The 19,699-nt window shown below is 44.3% G+C and overlaps 1 protein-coding gene across 6 annotated transcripts in view; it reads right to left on the bottom strand.

The window, feature by feature from the left end:
* CEP112 (centrosomal protein 112) overlaps positions 1–19,699 on the bottom strand; it is a 422,889-nt gene that overhangs the window by 33,564 nt on the left and 369,626 nt on the right. For all 6 annotated transcript variants that reach the window (XM_047833171.1, XM_047833173.1, XM_047833170.1 and 3 more), the window contains one exon: positions 11,425–11,514. In XM_047833171.1, the coding sequence (XP_047689127.1) occupies positions 11,425–11,514 (90 nt within the window). The remainder of the gene's footprint in view (positions 1–11,424; positions 11,515–19,699) is intronic.

Genomic DNA, 19,699 nt, shown 5'->3' with positions numbered 1-19,699 from the left:
GTCTGCTTGGAATTCTCTCCCTCTCTCTCTGCCCCTACCCCATGTGTGCTCTCTCTCTGTCAAAATAGATAAACTAAAAAAAAAAATTTTTTTTAAAAGGGGTCATATTTCGCAAAATTCTGATAACACCAATGGTGCTATAGTCTTCATTAGTTCTAACTTCTCCATTTGATTCAAGAAGTCATTCTTTGCACTTGAACATTTTATGACAATATTTTTTTCAACTGGAACTGTTCTCTAGTTCTGTATAGAAATCCCAAAAGTTACCTACATGTAAAGTATGTTCAAAGGGCCTTTTAAATTTCTGAATTTTCCTTTGTATAAAAATATCACCTTTCCATCCTTATTTCTAATTTAAACAGATATGCATCCGATGCCTGTAAAATACCTGTGCTCTGTTATTTGTTTGACAATAAGCAATTTCTATCGCTTCTACCTCAAAATAGCCCCTTTCAAAACAGGAATGAGATCTTTTCTGGCTGGACCAAAGCAGGAAAGGAATTGTAAATAAATGGCATCAGAATATTTGATAACTTCTCTGAATGTGACAGACACAGTAAACAGTCATCAAACTTTTCTCCCTGTAACCATGCTGACTCACCACTACACTCTTTTACTGTCTCTGTGTTTCTCTCTTTTACTTCCTCTTTCCAGCTCTTCACTCAATTCCACGAATTCAATGCTTAGCAGCTGCCAGAAAAGTAAGCCTTCATAGGACACTGTGTCTCCTATGGAGGAGGAAAAAGGAAAATATTCTCCTTTTTCTCTTCCTGGGAGACTGTATTCCATTACCCGGGTTAATGCCTGTGATAATTCTTCTTGTCCACCCATTTAAAAAGGTGGCATAGGGGCACCTGGGTGGCTCAGTGGGTAAAGTGTCCGACTTCGGCTCAGGTTATGATCTCATGGTTCGTGAGTTTGAGCCTCGCATCAGGCTCCATGTATGTGGATCGCTCAGAGCCTGGAGCCTGCTTCAGATTCTGTGTCATCCTGTCTCTTTGCCCTTCCCCGCTTATGCTCTGTCTCTGACTCTCTCTCTCTTAAAAATAAATAAGCATTTTAAAAAAGCAAAAATAAATAAAAAGGTGGCATAGAAGAAAGCTTGATTTTAAGCTTTCGTTCTTGATTTTTAAAGTGCCTCGTCATTTATTGACTTGGAGTAAATCATTTATGGAATACAAAAATAATTTGACAAAACCCACTAAAATTAAAGCCCAAACTACCTAAAAAAAAAAAAAAAAATGAGTCCAAAAGAAGTGAGACTGTATGATCACATTACTTCATTACAGGAGTGAAAGATGAGACCCTGCCCCAGGCAGACACAGCCAGGCTTTGAAGCCAGCAGCCCCAGGTCAGAGCCCCCCCTGCAGCCCCTTTGTGGCCCTCAGCCCAGTCCCCATCGTTCGCCCCTCGTGGTCACTGCCTGGACAAAGAGCCACTTCGACAATGCAGAAGATGCTTTATGGAAAAACACCTGGAATGATGCGGTGGGCGCTTTGCTGACACTTGGATTAGATACGTCAGCAAAGCACAGGATTAAAAACACGCCTCCATTCTCCTCCTCCTTGCGTGCCCCCCTCCCAGCACAACCAGCCCAGCGAAGTTAAAAACAAAGGGAATCTCAAGAAAGCAATGAGGAAACACGGAGCACAGTCATCCCAGAGAAGCGGCTTTTTAAAAAAACGGTGTTGTGATCATGGTGCATAGTTTGTCACGGAGGTTTTGGGTACAAGTGTTGACTTGCTTTGCCGCTAAAACCTACTACGATAACTGATTTATAAGGAATATTTTGAGGAGATGTCTATTTTAATGAAAATACTCATGTCCTCGACACTGTGCTTCAAGTGTTTCTCAGAAAACAGAGGCAAGTATTCAAACAAACTCTCATTGAGAACAAGATGCGGCCAAAATTAAATGTGGTTCTGTCCCTCATAACAACACAAATTTTAGAAGGATGCATCATACCAGCTGTCTGGGAACAAATGTATTTTGTTGGCATGGGAACAAAAGAATTAGTCTGAATTTTGTAAATAAACTGTGGTTATTAAAATTACTCGAAACAAGCCAGAATAATAACCATTAAACATGAAAAGTCAATAAAAGTCTTTGAATTATATTTCTGTTGCAATTATTATTCCTGTTTTCATAATGTGCTTTGGGATAAAACATAGTTTTGAGCTGTTAGTACTTTTTAAATAGATTTCACTGCAGATGAGTTAGCCAACAGCAGCTAAGACTGGAAAGTTTAAAAAATCCATTATGGAAAACAGAAATGAAAGGCTTGGAAATCTGCAAAAGACCAATTCTTCCTTTTAACAATTGTCATGATTATTGCTTAATTGATTTTCTGTCTACATAGCGTCTTCTTCTGTAAGGCTGCCTGTTACTCTATAGATCTGTTAGTGCCTCTTGATGATGACTGAGGTGGTTTAAAGATAAGCAGTGCTACCCAATGAAGCTTTTAAATATATTGATGCTGCTTCTCCTAATATCCATGCTACTCCCAGGTAGATCACTGGGCTTTGTGGGAGGCCAATGGATTCTCTGGGAATGCAAATGGTAAGAGTTGTAATGGTGGAAACATTACCGAAGGAGGTTAGGCACTTTCAGAGATGCCTCACATCACCCCAAAACCACTGATCCTAAAGGATCCGATTTTATTCTTAAACCCAGGAACCTTGGAGTGAACCTGCAGAGTGCTACGTTTGTCTGTAGAGAAAATAAGGGACTTTGTTGGCATCCTTCGTGCTTTGGCTTTCTGAGGGCGTCTTGAGAGAGACAGTCTTGCAAGGAAAATCGAGCCTGGTTCAGAGAAGAGCGGGAAGGTGGGCTGCAAGGTGTCTGCGACAACATGGATGAACCCGGAGGGCATTAGGCTAAGAGAACTCAGATGGCCTCACCCCTCTGTGGCTTTAAAACAAAGAATGGAAAAAAGGCGAACTCACGGAAACAGAGTGGGATGGGGGCTGCGAGGGGCTGGAGAGTGGGGGAGACGTGGAGAAGCTGGGTAAAGGGTGGAGACGTGCAGTTATAAGATAGTTCTGGAACCTTCTGCAGAGCGGGGTGACTACCGTTAATAAGACTGGCAAGTTTAAAAAATCCATTATGGAAAACAGAAATGAAAGGCTTTCATTAGAAGAATAATGAAATTTGCCAGGAGAGTAGATCTTAGGCACACGTACCACACACACACACACACACACACACACACACACACACACAGATGGGTAACTATGCGAGGTCCTGGAAGTGTTAATTGATTTACTTGTGGCAATCATTTCACCACGTGTATCAAACTGTCATGTTGTGCATTTTAAATATTCACAATCTCATTTGTCAATTATACCTCAATAAGGCTGGAAAAAATTACTGAGAAAAAAAAAAGAGGAAAGGTGGGCTGTAAGGGTGGGGTGCTGGCATTTTGCCTTCTCTTGGTTTTTCCCAACGTACGACCCCTTCTGAGGGCCACAGATAAGCCAGGAGAACGCTCAATGATCCCACTCACCCCAGATGACAATTATAAAAGAATATTTATTCAAATAGAAGCCTAGACAAGAACATGTTTAGAAAGCATCTACTTAGCATATGTTTGGGGGTGCAATGCAAAAGATTTGGAATCACTACCCAAGTTCGGTGGCTTTTGGAACTCTTCATTCTGAGACTCCCTGAGGCAGGTGATGCTGCCAATCCTGTCTCCCTCTTTTCTGTCTTCCTTCCATGAATTCACCGAATACTACGTGGGCCCAGCACTGGGCTGGATGCTGACATACAAGGGTGAATGTGACATATAGTCCCAGCTCGGGGGCCTACCATCTACTAAGGGGGTTTGATGGGAAAACCTTTAATAGAGTTTCACAGAAAGTGTCAAAAGGGCACAGAAGAAAGAAGGACATGGAATGTGGGCAAAGGCATTTTGAGGATGAGACTCAGGGCACCAAAGGGTTTACAATTCAGTTTAAGGACAAGCACTAGTGGTGTCCAGGGATGTTAGATAGGGACATTACCCTCAAGGAGCTTAATGTCTAGCGGGAAACTCTCTTTGGTTTTCATGACACTAAATTCTTCCACCTGTGCTCTTATCTCCCTGACCATTCATTCCTTCAAAATCCTCTTTGTATCTTCCATACTTTTTCTTGTCCATGCATCTGCCCATGGGCGTCCTATCCGTCTCTCTGCCCTTCCCTTTCAGTATCACCCACATCCTGTGGGCTTTGCTACACCCCTCCCCCCGCCCCCCCCCGCCAAGAGGATTCAGACATGTAGGCATTCCTTTCTCGAGTTCTAGATGCAGATTTTCAACCTGGGCTCTCTCTCGTGTTGTAGTTCAGATTTTCAAGAACACGTCCCCAAGTGAACATCCCACTGCCAGCCTCTCAGACTCAACATCCAGTGGACAATACATGAGCTGATCAATGAAAAACCTTGGTATTATTTTTTCTTTTGCCCTCTCAGTCTTTGCGTTCTGTGAATTTCAAGCAGGTCTTCACATCTACTCTTTCTTTCTACTCCTTTGATAATATCCAGTTCAAGCTCTCCTGATTTCTCTTGTCTCGTGATGCGAATTTTAGTGCGATACCCTCTGAATTCATCTTTTGTTCCAATCTCATCTGCTGCCGCCAGATTAATCTTTCTAAAGTATCAATGCAATCATATAAGACTACCCAGTGAAAGGACAAAAATCCTCAATGGCTGACAACTGCTCTCTGACCGACTGAACTCCTTAGCCCGGCATCCAAGATTGGCCACCAATGTTCCTAACACATAGCATAGTGCTTGGTAAAGAACAGATAATAACAGAGGTTTGTTCTTTTTTCCAATGGATGAAATGACTGAAGCTAACTTTGTGGTCTTATTTTCCCCTTCACTGATGCTACCCTCTGACCAAGACATTATTCGCTCTCTCCTGAACCTTCTGAGCCTCTTTTGCCTCATGTCTTCCCTCATTCTGTTCCCAAAGTCTTTCCTTCCTGTTCATGCCTTAAGCTCATGTGTCCCCTTGTACTCTATGGCTAACTAAAGTGACACACCTTTCATCTGCATTATGTTTTAGAGTTTTGAAGTACTTCTCACCCATTATCTTGTGTTGATGTTCATATCACCCCTGTGGGAAGGTATTATTACCGACCTTTTGAGAAGCCGATATCCAGAAAGTTTAAGTGATTGGCTCAAGAGCACAGGACCAGGAGTGACAAGAACCAGTAGAGATCTTGGCTCTGTTCCACTGGATCCACAAGTAGGATTCCACTGGATCGTACTTGTCCTTGAAGCCTCTCCTTTTCCCCCCTCCCTGTCTTGGTAGAGATCTCTGGGACAACCTCTGCTCCCTCCCCAAACACACACGATTATCTAAGACTGTCTTGTCTAGGTTTTCTCTTAAATTAATTGATGTGCCTCAACCTTAAAGTGGGCTGCTACAAAGCTGTGATTGAAATGTTAAGTGTGACCGGGTTACAGAAGTAATATGGATTGTATACAATACAGTATATATTATACATGATGTAATTCATATGTATAATATAAATATATTCAATTATTTCATTTGTTTTTGTACTTTTAAATAATTTTTCCGTTTTTTAATTTGCATATAGCTGACACACAGTGTCAGGGAATAGTTCCAGGTGTACCACATAGCGATTCGACAAATGTATACATTATGCTATGTTCTTCACAAGTGTAGGTACCACCTGTTACCATACAGCTTTATCATAGTATCATTTACTATATTCTTTATGCTGTGCCTTTATTCACATGACATTCATTCCATAGCTGGAAGCCTGCACCTCCCACTCCCCCTTACCCATTTTGCCCATCCCTCCATCCCCCCTTCCTTCTGCCAAAACATTGGTTTGTTCTCTGTATTTATAGGTCTGATCCTGCTTTTTGTTTATTCATTTAGTTTGTTTGTTTGTTTTAGAATCCACAGGAGTGAAATCATATGGTAATTGACTTTCTCAGTCTGACTCATCTCACTTGGCACTTCTAGGTCCATCCATATTGTTGCAAATGCATGATCTCATTTCTTTTTAGGGCTGTGTAATATTCCACCATGTGTATACATGTATAGAGAGAGAATTTATTATTTCCTCTCCCTGACGCACACCCTCACTCTCTCTCTCCCCTCTCTCTCTCATACATATGTATGCCACATTTTCCTTATCCATTTTTCCATTGATGGACACTGAGGTTGCTTCCATATCTTGGGTATTGTAAATAATACTGCAATAAAAACAGAAGCATATATCTTTTTGAATCAGTGTTTTTGTTTTCTTTGGGTAAATACCCAGTAGTGGAATTACTGCATCATATGGTGTTTCATTTTTTAATTTTTTGAGGAACCTCCACACTGTCTTCCACAGTGGTTGTACCAACTTAGATTCCCACCAGCATGAGAATTCCTTTTTTTCCACAACCTCGCCAACACTTGTTATTTCTTGTCTTTTTGATTTCAGCCATTCTTGGAGGTATAAGGTGATATCTCGTTGTGGTTTTGATTTGCATTTCCTCGGTGATGAGTGATGTTGAACATCTTCTCATGTGTCTGAGGGCCCTCTGTGTGTCTTCTTTGGAAAAATGTCTATTCAGGTCCTCTGCCCAGTTTTTAATCAGATTGCTTGGGGGGTTTTGGTGTTGAGTTGTGTAAATTCTTTCTATACTTTGGATGTTAGCCATTAGAGGACAGACCATTTGCATACCTTTTCCCATTCAGTAGGTTGAGACGGAGAGACACAGAGTGCGAGCGGAGGAGGGGCAGAAAGAGAGGGAGACGCAGAATCTGAAAAAGGCTCCAGGTTCTCAGCTGTCAGCACAGAGCCTGATGGGGCTTCAAGCATGATCATGACCCGAGTCGAAGTTGGATGCTTAACTGACTGAGCCACCCGGGTGCCCCCGCCTTCCCTACATGTTTTAAGACCACTTATGGGTTACTTGTGACACACCAGACAAGACTAAGAGCTAAACCAGTTGGCTGCCCCAAAACGCTAGCCATAAAACCAGGGGGGGCTCTCTAGGGGCAGTCCCAGGCAACAAGATGAGGTAGGGGCCCAGGGGCTCCATGAGAAGGGGGCAGAGACACTGCTTCTTCCCTGACCTCTCAGCAAGGACCTGGTTCCCTTGAAGGCCACAGGATCCCGAAACCACTGCCCACCTGTAAGCTGTGAGCCCGGCCAGGGAGGTGGACCCTAACTTTTTACCAGCTAAAGATCTCCCCCCCCCTTCCTTATGGACAGCAGTACCAATGCGTGTTCTTTCTACATCTTGTGATTCTGAGCCTCTGTGCCATTTAGAAGAAAAAGAACCTCCTTTAAATTCCATGTCTGGAGTCCATTTTCCACATATGTCCTCTGCTCTACACGACTATAAACTCCTTGAAGACAAGAACCATAACTTACTCATCTTTGTTTCTCCTTAGTACCTATCACTATCCAGCACAATACATTCTGTCAAAAGAAAGAAATGTGCCAAAAAAAAAAAAAGTATGACCCTGCAAGCGACATGCACAGCATCGTATTTTATTTATTAGATCTCGAAGGTATTGTTTTTTCCCTCACTAATTTATTTAAGATAAGCTTCTGAGAAACTCAGCGACCAATGTAATCTAAGCTACTCAGACTTTCAAAACGTAAGCTACTAGGTTCAAAGGAGGCGTCTTGTCCCATGTATGTTATCATCTGACATTGTTTAGTGCCTTTGTGATAAATGTATACTTTGTACGGTGTCAAATATGCTAAGTAAAATGTTAGACTATTTCTTTTCTTCCCTTTCTTTTCTGTAACTTCTCAGACTGAACAATCTTGGCTCAGGCTAGCAAATTAGTCTCACTGCAAATAGTGAAATATCATTTGCTTCCAAAAATGAGATTTGGTTTTACACATACCTGAACCTAAGTGATACGTGGCACTTATTCATTTTACATCGTGCTCAATATAATGGATAGTAATATCCCAGGAGTGAGCAGCCCGTCTAACACACAGGTGGGAGCAGTCCTACCCTGGGGCCGTCACTAACATGTCAGGGAAGTCACTCTTCTTGACGACTCAGTTTCCTTAAACCATGAGGAAGTTCGCTCAGAGCTCTGATCCCCCTTCCTTGTTGCCATTATGGGACTCTTGCTCGGATCTAATCTAGAATGAGAAATGATTAACTCCTGGCATGGATAAAAATGATGATGCTTTTTAAATTGCCTTGTTATTTATGGATTATAGGAAGAATGCTTCTACACGGCTGACTTAGAAAATTACTATTTTCTAATTTTATGTGAGTTACACTGAATGTGTACCAGGAGCAAATGAACCCCCCCAGAACTACGGATGAGCAAGCCTCGTTTGGTCACTCCGCCGACCGGCCTGCCCAGGGTGAGGAGAGAGGCGATAGCACCCAGGCAAGTTGCGGAGGGGGGCAGTGCGGGGCAGCAAATTGTACCACCCAGCAAGACCTGATGCGAAGCAGCTTTTTGTTTTTAATTAAAAACATAACTTTTAAAATGCCTCATTCAGTTTTTGTTTTTCTAGACTCAAAACACAGGAATTTTTCTTAAATGAAAAGCAGAAACAGTTTAAACTTTTTTTAAGCAAAGCAAGTTAAAAAAGGAAGCCCAGGAAATTGTCCTTTGTAATTCTGCCAGTTTCAATTTTGATTCTTTGAGCAACTAGTATCGGGATAATAATATTTGGTTGAAAAGAAAGAGAAGAAAAGTTCCAAGAAGCTGTTTTGATTATTTGATAGGCTGATGTCAGGCTGGCTACTGTTACTACAGTTGTTCTGACAGATGCATAAAGGAAAATCATACACAACAATTTCGACATCCGAAATATCCTCAGTCAGCTCATACAGGAGCAAACCCTACAAGACGTCCACGGCAATACTTCTAATTATTTTCGACAACTCCCATTAGTGTTACAGACCGAAAGGGGACAAAGGTCAAATCTGGATAAAACAAAAGTTACATTAAGTGAAATCCAGATGAACAGAACTTAATTCGTCATTATTTGCTCTCCGGTTTCGTTGAAACAGTTGGCATTTAATTCCAGCTACACCCTAGGATCTTGTGGAAAGAACTCAACTTTTTTATGGCTGCAGAGATTATGAAATATTCAGTTTTCCCCATGGGTATTTCCTGACATTTCTTTGGTAAACTGTAGCCCTCACAGAAGGTATCAGGAGTTAGTGCAAGAAATAGTCTAAAAAGCTATTGTCACTGCAAAGATGAAAGCAACTTTGATGATCAAAAAGGAGTCAATAAAAAAAGACTGAAAATGGTTCCTGAATCCTTCCCTATTGTTCATCGGGGATTTCTTAATTTCCCCACTCTCGATATATTATGGAATTTTCCGTGTGAAGTTTTGCCATGAGTTACAGTGATGTCAACAAAGTTTTACCTTAAGTCATATTTTATCGCAAGTCGGAGAAGCCCAGGAGGGAGCACCATTTCCGCCTTTTAAGCAGCCGGGCTTCTAGTGACGAGTGTCCTGGACGGAGGGTGAGCTCAGCTGCTCTTCAGTGACAAGTAGACCCACACCGGCCCCACCCGGAACACTCCACTGCACAAGCGCCATCTGAGGAGGCCTTTTCGTCTGTGCCAAGTCTGTTCTCTGCCCACGGAGGGTCAAGGGCACTGGCTACTGTGCCAGGTGTCTGGAGCCGTATGTGACTGCTGTGCAGCCTTTTTAGTAACTAAAAAGGAGCAAGGTTCGGAATTCTGATAAATCTGGGTTTGAACCCACCTCGACTGCTCACTAGCTGGATGAGCTTGGACGAGTTGCTCACCCTCTCGGGGTTTTAGTGTGCCGTCTGTGAAACGGGGATGAAAATACTGGTCTGATATGGCTATTATGCCAAATGAACTAATATGTGTAATGTTTCTGGGACGGTGTCTGTCATCTTACAGGCCTCTGATAACGTGTAGTTACTATTAAATTTTTCACCCTAGAATTGCCCTGTGTTATAGCCTGTTATTGACAGAATAGACTTTCTGCAAATCATATATATCCATGTGTATCCATATATATTTACGCACCTTGTATAATACATGATATACGCATATATACGCGGTATGTATGTTACACAGGACATATACTAGAGAGTAGGAAGGAGTTACAGGAGGTCAAGTCAGTTCACCAATTTATTCATATTCAGCATCTATTAGATGCTTACATTTGCCATTTTGGGCAAACCACTATCTTCGATCCTGTTTGTAAACATCTGCAAAGATGAAAAAAGTTCAATTCTCTACACCTAATGTTTCTACGAGACAATCAAAGTGACAAGATCTGTCAATACCTACAGCAGTTTCTGTGCATAATGGCTGGTGGCACTTAGAAGAATGTTAGCAATCCTATACCTGATGGCTGAGGACAACGCATTTATCAAAGGTTTCATTAAGACTTGTGACCTCTATCGATACATTATTGACTTTTTAAAAGTGTTTATTTATTTTTGTGTGGGGGGTGGGGGGGTGGTAGTGGCAGAGATAGAGAATCCCAAGCAGGCTCCGCACTGTCAGCACAGAGCCCAACGTGGGGCTCCTTCTCACGACCCGTGAGATCATGACCTGAGCCAAAATCAAGAGTCGGACGCTTAACCGACTGAGCCACCCAGGCGCCACGATATGCTGTTCACTTTTTAGTTTAAACCGTCAAAATTGCCACAAAGACAAATTCACTACAACCAGAAGAATTGGATGAAAATAATCCTGTCATTTGAAAACAGAATAGGTCATTAGCTATTGTCATAGCCAGAATATTGTGGTTATATTAGATTTATTTCATTAACATAATGGAAAGAGGGAGAAAAGTCAAGTTCAGAAGAAAACCTGATTTGTGAGAGTACGATAATGTCCACTTACATCAGTATGATGACATGGCAGACACGGTCAGCTGCACACTCCCCCCTTCCCGGTCCAGGTTATCCTTCCTCTCCTAGTCCCTGGCCAGCAGATGGATCCTGATGGGTCTAGGCCAGTTTGGGTTCCCTTAGTTCTCTTGCCAGGGATTGGACATGCCAGACCGAGCACGTGACTGGTTCTGGCCAATGAGACGTGAAGGGAGGTATGTGTGTCGGGGGCTGCTTCTGGGAAAGGTCGTCTTCCTCTTCAGAAGGCCTCCCTGGAAACAGACAGTCCCTTTCTGCCTCTGGACGTCGCTAGGTCTACGTGGGATGACGGCAGCTGCTGTAGCCATCTTGGATTGCTTTGGGGATGAAGCCACCATAGGAGGTAGAGCCATGAGAATGGCAGAGAAGCAGAGCCCGGCCCTACCCGCAGACTTCCGGTCTTGTGAGGTAAACAGTCCCTAAGCTGTTTATGCCAACCAGGGGTGGAGCACTCGGTTACCTGCAGCCAAAGCATCCCAGCGGACACAGGAAGTAGATGAGCTCCCAGACCCGGAGAAAGTTAGGGAGCCAACCAGCCAAGCAGAAGTAGGAGAGTACCTGTTCCTGTGACTCCAGTTCCTTGTGTTGTAGCTTTTTCTCTGCACATCGCACTTGGTTAGAGCGGTTTTCTAGTTCGTCTTGCAAAGCCTGAAACAACGTAAGATAAACACATAAACATTAAAAATGAGCATCCTGGAAAAGGAGTTTTACCACCTGAATTGGCATCAAAAAGGTCTCGGCTCTAGTCCATTACTGTTGTTCCACAGAGTTCGGGGCAAACAAAACCAGACTTTTAATGTCACGCCCAGGTAGTTTTTGCTTTAGGAATCACTGGTATAACAAACTCCAAACATAAAACAGACACGTTAGGGACGCCTGGGTGGCTCAGTCGGTTGAGCGTGCGACTTCGGCTCAGGTCATGATCTCACAGTCCGTGAGTTCGAGCCCCGCGTCAGTCTCTGTGCTGACAGCTCGGAGCCTGGAGCCTGCTTCAGATTCTGTGTCTCCCTCTCTCTCTGCCCCTCCCCCACTCATGCTCTGTCTCTCTCTCTCTCTCTGTCAAAAATAAATAAACATTAAAAAAAGAAAACAAAACAGACACATTAGCAGGTGCCAATTCATTTAATAAAAATGGCTCTTACATTCCCAGCATAGAACCAAAGCGTGCAATAAAGCTTAAAGCTATTGCTAATTAAAGTGGCTCTATCAGTACACCTTCAAGGAACGCTGAGCTCTGAAAAGTATGGTGACAGCTAGGAACAGTAATGTTGGACCAACGTGATGGTCTTCCAAATGATACTAATAATAACCTCCAAGGAATTTCTTTTTTTTTTTTAACGGTTAATTTTTTACTTATTTTTGAGATAGAGAGACACAGTGTGATAGGAGAGGGTCAGAGAGAGAGAGGGAGACAGAATCCAAAGCAGGCTCCAGGCTCCGGGCTGTCAGCACAGAGCCCGACGTGGGGCTGGAACTCACGAACTGTGAGATCATGACCCGAGCCGAAGTCGGACACTTAGCCGTCGGAGCCACCCATGTGCCCCAAGGAATTTCTTTTTTTAAGTCATTAAGGATGGTGTGGAATTCGCGGAACCTGTCAGAAGTGTTCAGAGAGGAACCCTTTCAGTTGCCAAGTGGCTGATGGAAACAGAATTCAGGTTAACATGGGGAATTTAGAAACCATAAGATGAGTAATCGTCATTGCATCAATGACTATTTTAAGTAAAGAGGTGAATTAGAGAAGAAACAGAACACGTTCAAACAATATGCCATAATTATGGATATAATATATAAAAGTTACGGTGAGCAAAACACATGGCCTAGTAATTGCGAAGATGCCAAAAAAGGCCTTAAAATAAAATTCATTCAGTGAAGACAACTGACCTTCTGTTATATGTCAAGAACTGTGATAGGTATTCTCAATAGAACAGTAAAAGAAAACAGACCAAAAAAAAAAAAAAAATCCCTCTCATGAAGCTTATATTATGTTGGGGGATAAGACAATAAGGATACAATATGTATGATATATCAGTGATAAGTGCAGAAGAAAAATAAAGCAGGGGTAGGAGGGTATTCTGGAGTGGGGCTGGGAAAGATGTTGCGATTTTTAAAGATATTTATTTATTTTGAGAGAGAGCGAGTGGGAGAGAGCAGGGGAGGGTCAGAGAGAGGGAGAGAGAGAATCCCAAGCAGGTTCCGCACCATCAGCGCACAGCCCAACGTGGGGCTCAATCCCACCAACCGCGAGATCATGACCTGAGCCGACATCAAGAGTCGAATGCTTAACTGAGAAGATGACTGACCCCGAAGATGTTGCAGATGGCCCAAGAGAACGTGAGCAAAGACCTGAAGGAGGGGAGCAAGTCATATGACTATCTGCAGGAAAAAACGGCCAAGCCGGGGATACTGTATGTGCAAAGGCCCTGGTGTGGCATGTTTGAGGGAACTCCAAGAGCCAGTGTGGAGAGTGAGCACAGGGGGAGCCACAACGTCAGGGACGTCACAGGTGCCCAGTTGCATCAGGTCACACAGAGCCTCAGGGGGCAGCGAAGAACTGCAGATTTTCTTCAGAGGTAGGGGGAAAGCTACCGCAGGGCTGCGGGCAAGTGCTGCTTTGGCTGCTGCGAAGAATAGTTGCAAGAAGGATGAGGGCAGGAGCAGGGAGGCCGGGGAGAGGCCACTGAAACGTACTGGGGAAGGGTGATGCGGAACTGGACCAGGGTGGTGGCTGGTAGCAGCTGGGGGTGAGGGACGCGTCGGATCCCTGATATATTTGAAGACAGAGTGACAGCCCCAAGGGGTGGATGCATAGCCTGAAAATAAAAAGCCCCCCAGGATTCTGGGTGGAGCAGATAGAAGAATGCAGTTGGGGAAGCTAAGGGAGGGATGGGGGAACCTAGGATACGTTAAGTCAGGAACGCCCACTACACATCCAAGCAAGGACGCTGGGTTGCAGCTTGATGTAAGAGTCTGAAGTCCAGGGAGAATGTCTAAGTCGGTGTCCATTAAGAATTCTTCCAACGCGGGGTGCCTGGCTGGCTCAGTCGGTTAAGCGTCAGACTTCAGCTCAGGTCATGATCTCGCGGTCTGTGAGTTCGAGCCCCGCGTCGGGCTCTGCGCCGACAGCTCGGAGCCTGGAGCCTGCTTCAGATTCTGTGTCGCTGTCTCTTTCTGCCTCTCCCCTGCTCATGCTCTGTCTCTCTCTCTCAAAAATAGATAAACATTAACAAAAATAAAAATAAAGAATTCCTTCAGTGCAATGCCAGTCTTTTCTATATACCGATATACGCAGCGGTTCTTCACCTTTTCTGGGGTTCTAGACGCAGCCAACCAGCAGCCGAAGCATGTTATGTGCTCACTCCGCAACATGGAAAAAGTACACTTATGATTTTGCCTCTGATTTCAGGAAGTCCGCATACTGCCTGAAGCCCATCCACGGATGAACCCCAGGCTAAGAACCTCTAGCTTAAAAAGTAGAATGATTGGAGGGTGAGGCGAAAAGCTTTGGGGGCTCTTTGATGTTATACTTGACTATTAAATTCACAATTCAGCCACGTCTGCCAATGAGCTTGAAACGATTCTTGTTTATAATTCTGTGACTGTGGTCTCTGAATGCAATTGTTCCTAAGTTGGTTGATCAAGTGGCATTTCTTTTTCCTTTGGTAGCTACCAATAAATAGGATCTCGTCAGCTTCGCCTCTGGCATAACTGGGGAGAGTAATGATTACTGTATTAGGAAGAATGCTGGCACGTTGTTCTGTTCCCAGTGTCTCCTGCTCTCCCATTCACCCTCACCCTGCTGTCAGAGTGATCTTCTTAAGCCGAAATCTAATTATGTCAGTCCCCCCGCTGAAATGCTTCCACAATACTCCAGCATCCCCGAGAAACAGCTCACGCTCCTGAGCATGGCACTCGGGGATCTGGGTCTTCTGGCTCTGGCCAGGCTGAGCCCCATGACGCCTCAGTGTCAATAACAACAGGGGCTATCACTGACTCCGTGGGTTTTATTTTTAGCCCTCACTGCAATCCCGGACAGCAGGTATTCCTTCACGTTCCTCAGAGAACGCAGAATTGAGGCTCCGTGAGGTTAAACGGCCCGCTCGGGTCTCTGTGGCCAGTACAAAGGAAACCGGACTGGCATGTTAAAACACGGACTCATTTCCAGTCCTATACATTTGGCTACGGGCGCTGCCTCTTTCTCCCTCTGTACCTGCTTTCCTTTTCCTTTGCCTGGATGCTGTCCCACCTGCTCCGCTTGATGGAATCCATCCTGAGAGCAAAGTACGGAGGCCTCTGGGCTTTTATCCATCCAGCGTTTAAGGGAATCAGGGCCTGGGTCTGTGCGAGACAGAGCGACGGGCGCTCAGGGCTCTCTCCTCTTCGGGTCCGGAGGCCTAATGCCAAGCCAGCTCGACGCCTGGCACACGCCTGACACCGGATTCATGTTTGAGGAAGGAGCTAATAAATATTTGAACTACACTCCCCGAGGAGATGTACTTCAATCATCAGGGCTTCCAAATGTCCTTAATACAGCACATTAAACTAAAGGTTATTATGTTTCTGGAAATACAGGATATACAACTATACCTTCCAAATACCTATATCTAGACACGTGTCATATATGTACATATATGATATTACCGTTCTTTGTGATAATACATTGTCTGGTGTCTGCCACATTCAAGAATACAACACGCCCTTGATTTTTTCCTTTAGTTTTTCTTTTTATTTCACAGAACAAAAAAACAAATAAATAAAGGAGATGTACACCTCTCTTGTCTTACACAAAAAATTGCTCCCCGCCTCCTGCGTCGGCTCCCTCCTCCTCCACCAGCGGACCCTGGGCATGGCCACGTGCAGTGTCTCCCCCCCACCCATCTCCTCTCTGCCCTCTCGATGCCGCATCACACCTGCCAGCTGCCCCCACCATGCTCCTCCGTCCGTGTCTGTCACAGTCCCCGGTTCCCTCCCAAACGCCAAAGCCAGAAGCCAATTTTCTCCCTTGCTCCATGGCCACATTTGGTGCTGCTCGTGTCCCAATGTCTTTGCCCTTGAGCTGTGAGGAACTCATTCTGCAGGGTGAAGCTGGGGGTCAGGTAAGGAGGCCGCTGCAAAAGCGCCGGCCAGGCACGCGAGGGCTTGAAAGAGGGCAGCGGGCACAGGGATGGGGGTGGGGTGGTAGAGTCACGAATGGGGCGTCCAGGGAAGGGGGGGCTCCGAGATACCGCAAGGCCTTGACACTGAACGGCCACACGACACGATGCCACGAGCTACCGAAGGGACAAGAAGCAAGGGGGGGCGGTAGGGGCAGGATGGTTTTCTGCAAGTTGAGTTTAAGGCGCTGGCGGGACTTCTGAGGGGACCGGTCACGCTGGGAGGGGGTTCTGAGCAGGGGAGAGGGGTCTCAGACCAGGTGCAGACGGCACACTTCCTTGGGGAAGAAAGTAGAAGCAGCTTTTGCAAACCTAACTACTGGGTGCCAGCCACACGTCAGAGCAGGCAGAGGGAGAGGGGGCAGGGGGGCCGGTAAGAACTCGGGGGTCAGGAGGCAGCCGAGAAGCCAGTATCCCAGGTGTGTGGCTGAAAGCATTTCTAACCGGACAGGTAACAGAATTAGCTCTGGTGCGTTCTCCACACTTCACGCGGCACGAAGTCCAAGTCGGCCATATTTTATCAATGTTATCAAAATAGAAGCGAAATTACATTTGCTTTTCAAAACGGGACCCCTTTTCTTTTAAATTTTTTTTCAACGTTTTTTAATTTATTTTTGGGACAGAGAGAGACAGAGCATGAACGGGGGAGGGGCAGAGAGAGAGGGAGACACAGAATCGGAAGCAGGCTCCAGGCTCTGAGCCATCAGCCCAGAGCCCGACGCGGGGCTCGAACTCCCGGACCGCGAGATCGTGACCTGGCTGAAGTCGGACGCTTAACCGACTGCGCCATCCAGGCGCCCCACGGGACCCCTTTTCAAACGTGCTCACAGTTTAAAGATGTAAGACGTGATCTTTTTCAGGTTAATCGGAGAAAGCGGTTATGTCCAGAAATTACTTTTATTATCTGCTAAAAAATCAGTTTCAGAAATTGAAAAGTAACCGAATAATATACCACTTTCCAAAAAAGTTAAATGTACTAGATGAAAGGAAAACAGCCGTTTACATTGGCAGCCGTTCCTGGTCTCATATTCTAAAAAATTATTAGGCCATTAGAGTTCCAACCTCAGAACCTGACACAAGGACTGTGCAAGAGTGGCCACAATTACTCACTAAGAACGAGCAAGAACATTCTTGCAAGTTGTGGCTTCTTTACTCAAAAGCCTTCAGATCTGACATACACACACACAAAAAATCACAACTTGGAGTTTATTTCTGAAAAAAAGCCCATGATAATGAAAGAACAGAATGTCCAACATGGGGTCACAAATTTGAAGCAAAAAACTCCAACTCGAACAGTTAAACAGTTTATTCTGCAAAATTATTCCTCATCTCTCAGCTCTGCTGTGTTCACTTACATCACTACTGAAAAGGCAGTTCTTTTCTCCCAACTAAACCTGCCTTGAAATGCCATGTAAGGCAGCTTGCCGTAGGAAGTTACGCTTGCCGACTTTCGGGGTGCTTTGTGGCCACTGGGAACAAAGAATGACACTTTGCAGAAGAAAAATGTAAATGGCATAATAAGCTTTGCAAGAACAACGAGAGTGTGCCGCACTCTTTAAAAGGGAGCACGTTATAAAGTAATCTGAGTTGTTTGTTTAAAATATGAAAATAATTAGAGCAAATTAAAGTCTGAAAGATTACACACGTCAGTGGACTTCGCAGGGTGAGGAGACGCGCTGGGAGCTAATGGGCCTGCTGAATGGCACCTGTGTTAGTCCTAGAGCTTTTCTGTTGGTTTGGGGGGAGAGCAAAGAGTATGGAGTCAACGCTATTTTCATAAAAATTATAAACATGATTCAAAGCAAACCACTCAACTTGTAAAACCATGCATTAAGGAATTATGTGTAGTCTTATTAAAACCCAGTTTCTCTTGCAGTTCTAAAGCAATTAAACAAACATGAAATGATGAAACAAAAGGGTTCATTTCAATTATAAAGTGGTTAAAAAGTTATTTAATGAAGGAAAAATTCATTGGCAGGGAGAAACACTGCGCTATCGTGATAAAAAGATATTGGGGTGCCTGGTGGGCTCAGCCAGTAGAGCATGTGACTCTTGATCTTGGGGTCATGACTTTGAGCCCACACTGGTGTAGAGACTGGATAGATAGATGATTGATAGATAGATAGATAGGTAGATACACAGATACATAGATAGATAATCAGAATGTTCCCAGCATACAAGGCATATGGCAGAGTCTTATGAATGACCAGAAGTCTTTCCAGATATCTGACCTGGCCTTTGGCTCACCTCTCAGCCAGCTCCACAGGTGGGGGCGGTGGTAGGTGTCCATTCTGGCCTACGAGAGCTATGACTTTATGATCCTTTTTCAGTAGGCCATCCGGGCAAGCATACTTGTCCTCAGCTCATCACCCAGAATATTTGTGCTCTCTCTCTAGAGAATACAATCTCAAACTCTCTACTTCCCCATCTTTACCAAAACCTCAGTTGTGAGAAATTTGGAAAACTACTTTCCACTCAAAACAGAATCAACAGGAAAAGGCTGCCCTTCTCCTGAGTCACTTCTGAAAACACTGTCAGCAGAGTGGACTCTTACCTTTTTGTTACACATGCTACAGGACTATGCCTTCCTGATTTTTAAGAGTTTTCAAACCAGTCCTCGCAGACTTGAAATTTAATGCATTTTATGCTTATATTCTGCCTCATTCTGTGTTGCCAAGTCTTGGCCAAATGCTTACGTCTGGCCTGTTCACAAATCACCACGAGGCCTACGGGCACATTTTTCTGAGCCTGCCATACAGTGAGGGGCAAGGCTCCTCCAGGGACCCTTTCCCTGGTTCTGTCCCATAGACCATGTTCCACATGTTCTCTGGGAAGTGGGAATCTTGAGTAGCATTCTTTTATTTAAAGAAACTGGATTAAAGCATATGTAAACCAAACAATCACGGATTAAGTTTTGCCCTGTATGAATATAAAATTGGGATCCTCAAAGTCGTTGATTTTGAGGACTTTGGGTTAAGTCTGTGGCCATGAAATGAGAAAGAGGATGAGCCTCTCCTGGGTGAGATGCAGAAAGGAACTTGTTAGCCCCAAGCTCTGCCCCGCTGAGGAGTTTCAACAAGAACAAAGAAGCAGAGTATTTGTGCTAAAGATGCTGCTCGAAAGAAGTCAACCCGTTGAAAACGGGTGAAGCTGGGTGACGGGTAGGTGGGGGTTCTGCATACTATTCGCCCTACTTGTGTGTATGTTGGAAAGTTTCCATAACAAAAAGTTAGAAAAACTTCAAGCCTTTCCTACTTAAAAAACATGAAGTCACCCTAATGTTCCTTTCATGAGGCTTGAATTTACTCTCTTACTTCAGAGAAGACACGTGGCTCATTCGGCATTCCGTGGGCAGGAGAGACATGGAAGGATTTCCCCATGTGTATTCTGAATGGAAAGTTAAGGAAGCAAGGAGTGATGTTCATATTTTGACCTCAGGAGAAGATAACTGGAAAGGGCAGGCTTCTTTGCATTTTTATTAAGATACGATTTACATACAGTGAAATTCCAGGTTTATTTTTCAATGGAAATGGGTCTCTCTTCCATTTAAAACATGTCAGGTGCTTTCAAAGTTTGTGCCATAAAACATCTATTAGGATTATAAAATCTTGGTGTCAACCATCATCCACTGATTGGCTTACCCCTCGAACGGAAATGACACCTGAACTGTGATTACGGGG

Source organism: Prionailurus viverrinus, chromosome E1 (assembly GCF_022837055.1).
Source record: "Prionailurus viverrinus isolate Anna chromosome E1, UM_Priviv_1.0, whole genome shotgun sequence".
NCBI classification, from domain to species: Eukaryota; Metazoa; Chordata; class Mammalia; order Carnivora; family Felidae; genus Prionailurus; species Prionailurus viverrinus.
This window is presented reverse-complemented; position numbering and strand designations above follow the sequence as displayed.